The sequence below is a fragment of the Amaranthus tricolor genome, chromosome 14 (assembly GCF_026212465.1).
Source record: "Amaranthus tricolor cultivar Red isolate AtriRed21 chromosome 14, ASM2621246v1, whole genome shotgun sequence".
NCBI lineage: Eukaryota > Viridiplantae > Streptophyta > Magnoliopsida > Caryophyllales > Amaranthaceae > Amaranthus > Amaranthus tricolor.
In genome coordinates this window covers 11,320,605-11,327,511 of record NC_080060.1, presented here as the reverse complement: position 1 = coordinate 11,327,511, position 6,907 = coordinate 11,320,605, and the positions used below count along the sequence as shown (strand labels likewise).

At 31.4% G+C, this 6,907-nt stretch overlaps 1 protein-coding gene across 1 annotated transcript; it reads left to right on the top strand.

The window, feature by feature from the left end:
- Positions 1–5,662: 5,662 nt before the first annotated feature.
- On the top strand, positions 5,663–6,548 carry LOC130800090 (50S ribosomal protein L12, chloroplastic-like). The gene has a single exon (XM_057663442.1). It carries the CDS (start codon positions 5,778–5,780, stop codon positions 6,333–6,335), a length of 558 nt encoding a protein of 185 aa, XP_057519425.1. The 5' UTR covers positions 5,663–5,777; the 3' UTR covers positions 6,336–6,548.
- The last annotated feature ends 359 nt before the right edge of the window (positions 6,549–6,907 follow it).

Here is a 6,907-nt window from a genome sequence, read left to right as displayed (position 1 = left end):
TTGATATGTAATTGTCTCGAGGCTTGTTTCAAACCATATAAAGATTTCTTCAAACAATACACTTTGTTTCCTTAATATAATAGGCCCTCAGGTATCTTCATATAGACTTTTTCATGTAACTCTCCATGAAGAAAAGTATTATTAATATCTAAATGATGAACTTTCCATTTAGAACTTGCTACAATGGCTAATATACACCTTACAACAAACATTTTTACCACTGGTGAGAAAGTTTCTTCATAGTCTATTCCATGTTTTTAATTTAAAGTTTAGCAACTAATTTGGCTTCATAAACTTCCATCAGATTTAATTTTATTTTGTATACGCATTTACATCTAATGGCCTTCTTTTTTATGGGTAAATTGACTATTTCCCATTTTTTATTTTTATTCAAAGCTTCTATTCATCATCCATAGCCTTAACCCAATTAGGGTTTTGGCTGACTTTTTGGTATGTGACAAGTTCTACAAACTTCTCATGAGAAGAAAAAATATTTTGATATTGATTAGGTAGGTTCTCCCTTTGAACAATATTACACCATGAATGATTTGAGCTTCTGTGAGCATAGTCTTGTAATTATCTTGGTGTTTTCACCTTCCTAGTTGTTCTTCTAATTTAAGGAGACGAAGTTCTTTTTTCCTGAGTTATGTTTTCAAAATTGATATTATTGTTAGTAGATCACCTCCGTCATCTCCACTATGTTAAGGCAAAAAGAAATTTCTTAATGTTTGACTAGTGTCTTTTGAAAAATGAAAAGGAAACAAATTTTCATGCAATCTAACATCCCTAAAAGTGTATACTTTCCTTGTCTTTAAGCAATAAAGCTTATAAGCATTTTGTTTTTGAGAATATCCAATGAAAACACTTGGTTGAGGCCTTGGATCAAACATTGATCTTTCATTTATTAAAGTGGAAGCATAGCAAAGGAAACCAAAGGATTTTAGCGTATCATAGGATGGTTTCCTTTATATAACCTTTCATAAGGTGTAGCATTGGGTAAAATGCTCAAAGGCATTTTATTGATAGTGTGCACAACACATTCCACGCAATGTCCCCAAAAACTACTTGAGACTTTTGATTGGAAAAAGAGAGCTCTGGACACTTCAAGCAAGTGTCTATGTTTTCTCTAAATCACCCTATTTTTTTGTGTGTGTTAGTGCAACTGGATTGGTGAAATATGCAGGCCCGATTTTGAGCCCATTTCGGGTAACCAACCGCCTAGGGCCCCTAGAAATAAAGAGCCTCAAATATTAAATTATGCAATTAATAAAACAAATTATTATTAGAGCAGTTTGTAAGAGTCCTACCTGTTAAATATGCAGACCAGGGTTCGAATCTTACCAAAGATAATATTTTGGTTTTTGGAAATAATGCATATTTTGGTTTTGAAAATAATCAAAGTGGGGCCCACGCGTTTAATGTCATTAAGATTCTTTCCCGTAATTGATTCCCAATGCCTACCTCTTTCTTCATTACTGCTCCAACCTTTCCTCTTCTTTAGACTCTATTAATTTCTCCATTAAAGTAGTTTTTTTAAAATCAACTTTTATTTAAGATGGAATTTTTTTTTCTTTATTAAATCAATTCTTAAACCGTTAGAATTACTTTTAAGATTTATAATTTCTCATACCCTAATGTTGATTTAGAAAAGAGAAAATTACTTAAGATCTTCAACTCTAGTCTCTAGGTATTTTATTTATTTAATTAAGTTTTAATTTTTTGATGATTGTTAGATTTAATCATTTGGATCCTTTTTCTTTGTATAATCTTTCTTATTTGGTTTGTGTTCTTTGGTTAATGGCTTAATTAATGCAATTATTACTGTAGGAAATCGAAAGTTTGAGTTTTCAGGTTAATTTACAATTGGTTAATGGGAAAGTGGAGTGTATTATTTGATTTTCTTTTTTGTGTCATTACTCATTTTTATTTCTAGTTTTAAGGATAATTTACAATTGGTTTTTTGTGTTTTTGTTTTTGTAAATTACTCTCAGAAGTTCATTTAGTCAAGAGCATGTTTATTATTTGAGTTTTATGTTTTAGTTTGGCTACACAATAAAAATTGGTTTTTTGACAGAAATTTTCAATCTTTCATAATTTTCTTGAATTATTTTTGAAGGGCCCTATTTTAAAAGATTATCGCAAAAATATATGGGGCCTTTAAAATCCTTGCTCCGCCCATGAAAATATGCCTTCTTTTTATTGTAATAGTCCAAGGTTTCTCCTTGAGAAAAATTCTTTGTCATTGTCAGTTCTTACCATCTTGATTTGTGTTTCAAATTGTGTCTCAACATATTAGAAAAAACTTTTGAAATAAGTCAAGAATTCTAATTTTTGCTTTATTAGAAATATCCAACTGTACCTAGTAAAATCATCTACTATGGTAACAAACATGGTACGATTTGTTCTAGATGATGCTCTTAAAAGCCCCTATATATCAACATGGACTAATTTAAAAGCTTTACTAGTCTTTATTTGACTTTTGCTAAAACATAGTCTAGATTGTTTTACCAAAGGGCAAATAGTACAAAAAAACTTATTTTCAATGTCATTTATATCAAGATAAGCCAATAGTTTCTCCATCTTTTTGAAACGAAGATGACCAAGTCTTAGATGCCACCTTTTAATTTCTTCTATACTTCTTGCTACAATAGTGAAATCCGTGACAGTGATTCTGTCCATGCTACACAATAGGTAATACATGCGTTTCTTGCTTTCAACAAGAGGCAAAAGCTTCTTCGATTGTCCTTGAACATAATATTGTTTAGGCTTAAAAATTAGATCATAATTACGGTCAGAAACCAGCTTATAAATTGAAATCAGTTTATAGTGAAATGCAGGATCATATAACACATTCTTTATGCAAATAACATTGGCCAGAACAACATTGCCCCTGGCCTTGATTCTGACTTTTCTCCAATCAAGGACTACAACATTGTGTATATTAGTTAAGGGCTTGAGTTTTCCAAAAAAATTTATATTACAACACATATGATTGTTGGCACCTGAATCTATAGTCTGGTTGTTAGTATAATGGTGAGTATTACCTGTAAACTATGCAGCATTAGAGGTGTGAGGAACCTCCTGTACATCTACTGTAACAGATTGGTTACTTTTAAGAAAGCTTATTATCTTTGTGTACTGATCTTGTGTCAGTTTTATATCAATACTTTTGTTGCTTCGGTTATCATGCTCATTTACACTCACATTAGCCTTGCTAGCATGCTCTTCATCTTTCTTCCAAGTGTTTCTAAACTTGGGGGATACCCATGTAGCTTCCAACACTTCTCAATGGTGTGTCCATGCATTTTGCAATGGTCACAATATAATGATTGTCTTTTGTTGGCTGAATTCTTGAACTTGGAATCATTATACCTCATTTCTTCTGCCCTATGGGCTATACAGGGGCTTCATTATCATGTTCAAGAATGTTTTGATGAACTAACCCTTGGACCAATATACCATACACCTTAGAAAGAGTAGAAAATTCTTTCATCATGATTAGGCTAGATTTTATTTGTTTGTACTTTAAATCTAGCTTCACAAGGAAGATTGCACAAATCTTTGATCAAGTTCCTCTCACACTTCCTTTGCGGTGTTAAGCCGCAAGATGGTTTTCGTAATTTTTTCATCCACAGCATTTTACAACCATTCTATAAAAACATCATTGACTCTATCCTATGTCTTTGCAAGATCTTAATTATGGATTACCCTCTTGATAGTAACATTGATAAACCCTAACTTGTATTTACCCGAAAAAGAATTGGTTATGGCTCTTTTCCAGCCCTTGCAACATGTCCTAGAAAACACATTCGTCAAATTCTTTAGATTTGTATATGTGGAATGAAGGTAGTATAGGCTACAAGGGTTCATAGTTGCGTCAGGATTTTATTGCTTATCACTTTTATTTATCGAAGTTTCTGATTATAAAAGGTAAGAATTCACAGCCAAACAACATAAAGGATGGGTCAAAGAATGAAAGTTATGTTCTATTAACTGATCTTAATGAACAAAGGGTTGGGGCAGTAGGTGTTAATGTGTATCAGACCAAAATTAGCTCTGATACCATATTAGAAATTAGAGAATATAAATAAGAATGTATTATTGATTGAATAAAATCAGCAAATTACAATGATAGCTTTAAGCACTATGTATAACATCATGCAATCAAGACTAAAAATAACAAGATTGTTATAACAAACTCAATAGTTTGTTATAGCTAACTACTTAATCCTAATCAACTAAAAGAACTAATCTAACCCTTTGATTAAAACTAATCTTAACTATAGATTACACTTAGCACTCAAATTACACTTAAGCACATTAATTACAAGCTACTTCAGACTATGAATGTTCTTATTTGCTGAACCTTTGTACCTCAGTTCACTAGGTGACCTTCTGTACATTTGTGCATTCTCATCTAATATGTGCAACCTTCTTTTGTTGGCTTGAACGTTGCTGATGCATTCGGATATCAAATTGGACAGACTATAAGTTTCATAGATACACTTCCTTAATGATCAAAGGACAAGCATGAACACTAACAAGCACCAACACTAAAGGCTTTGGACAAAACCTATTGTAGGACCGCAAATCTCAACAATTTTCTCAATACTAAGCAACAAAATCACATAACTTTTAGGAAGTTTTTATCCCATTTGACAAATATTCACTACACAAACTGATCACTTTAATTCAACGACCATATAAAATGTAAACTATTTTTTTATTTCACCACTCAGGTTCTTAGCGGAAGATTTAGTTTTTATCTAGGATTGAAACCTAATGCTCTGATACCACTATGTTAAGAAAAATTTTAGAAAGTTAGAGATGCAAACAACTAAAATTTATTAAATTAATTTATTAAATTAAAAAGATTTTAAATTCACCAACCATTTAAATAGAGGATCAAGAAAAAAGAAAGTGGAAGGAAGAATAATTTATTTTTTTAAGATATTAATTATAAAATAAATGTAAATTTAAAAATTAAATAGGTCAAAAATGACCTATTGACCAATTGACCAGGTTACCAGTTAAAAAATTCATTAACAATAAATTCAGTTTAAAGTTGGTCTTTTAAGAGATAAATCAAAAATAAAACTTTTAAAAGTTAAAGAGAGAAAGTTCGTAATATTAAGATTAACTTTTCCTTAAAAAAATCATCTACGCACCCAAATTAATTTTTGTACTGCTTATCATTCTATGATATTTTACATAGTGCAGTTATTATACGGGAAAAAAACAGCTAGTTGCATTTTGGTTTATTCGTTTTGTCATATATTTTTATAATATCAAGTTTTTATAATTTTAATAACTTTAAATATAAACATTTCGAAAAATACATTAAACATTGTAAGAATATGTTTGGATGCAGGTGAAAAAAAATTGGAGGTGGTACAATACTCCATATACTTCCTCCGTTCCAATTTATTTGCAATATTTTTCACGCAGTTCAATATACTGATTTAATTTTTAATATCTCTAATTATATATAATAAAAAATTAAAAAAATTTTATATTAATAATCTTTGCAATGAGACGAATCAAATAAGATATCACTTAACTATATTTTAACTTATAAATTAAAACTAATAAAAAATTAAAAGTAATGAATAAACAATATCATTTTTTCAAACATTGCGATTAATATGAAAGGGAGGATGTATAAGGTTCGTCAAATCCTCTTTTACTCCCTTCCTAAACTCTCCACTCTTACAGTCCTATCTCTTAACTCTTTCACTAGCCTCACCTTATCTCATTCTCTCCTCCAATCTCCAACAATGGCATCAACAACCATGGCTACCCTCAATCTCCCATCTCTCTGTTCTCACCCAACACACTCTTCCTTCCCAAAACACCAACCAACCCTTCAATTTCCTTTCCGCACAACCACCAATCTCTCATTCTCTTCTACTCGTCTCCGCCCAATTTCCGCAGTCGAAACCCCAGAAAAAATCGAGCAATTGGGTACTCAACTTTCAAGCCTTACACTCGAAGAAGCTAGAATTCTCGTTGATTGGCTTCAAGACAAGTTAGGAGTATCGGCAGCATCATTCGCACCCGCTGCTGTTGTTGCGGCACCGGGTGCTGGAGGTGCTGAAGCTGCTGCTGCCGTAGAAGAGAAAACCGAATTTGATGTATCAATTGATGAAGTTCCAAGTAATGCCAGAATTGCAGTTATCAAAGCTGTTAGGGCTTTGACTAGTTTGGGTCTAAAAGAAGCTAAAGAATTGATTGAAGGTTTGCCTAAGAAATTGAAGGAAGGTGTTTCTAAGGAAGATGCTGAAGATGCTAAGAAACAACTTGAAGAAGCTGGTGCTAAGGTTTCCATTGTTTAATTTTTGATTTTATGGTTTTGATTTTGGTTTTGTAATTTGGTAAATTTTGTTGGGGTTTTGATTAAAGTAATGAATATAAGGGGGGAGGCTGGGTTTAATTCTTAATTGTGTTTTTTAAAGATAGAAAGATGGTTGTTTCTGCATTTCTCAATTCTGATTTATCCTTTGTAGGTATGACTTTGGTTTTGTTTATATATTCCTTGTCCCATTCAATTTGCTTTTGTTGAATCTTAAAAATTAAATACTGAAATATAACAAATTCAACAGCACAAAAGAATTGAATAATTTTGTGGTATAACAACATTTCAATGCCCAATACAAATTTTGGAGAGTTGAGTGTATGTAACATTTATTTGGCTGATATCATTAGACATTAGTAGCTCTATATAATTAAAAACTACTCATGATTTAATGAGTTTCTTTTATTTTAATTTGAAGTTGAAGAAGTATAAATCCTTTGTTTTATTGGGAATGGACATGGTTTTGTGATGTAAGAAGTTTCCATAGATATTATGTTTGATGAAGAAGAAAACATGTTGGCACAAATTTGATTCTTTCTATAGAAGTGAGAG

Coding starts and splice junctions, on each gene's coding strand:
- LOC130800090 (XM_057663442.1), top strand. CDS start 5,778: ATGGCATCAACAACCATGGCTACCCTCAATCTCCCATCTCTCTGTTCT.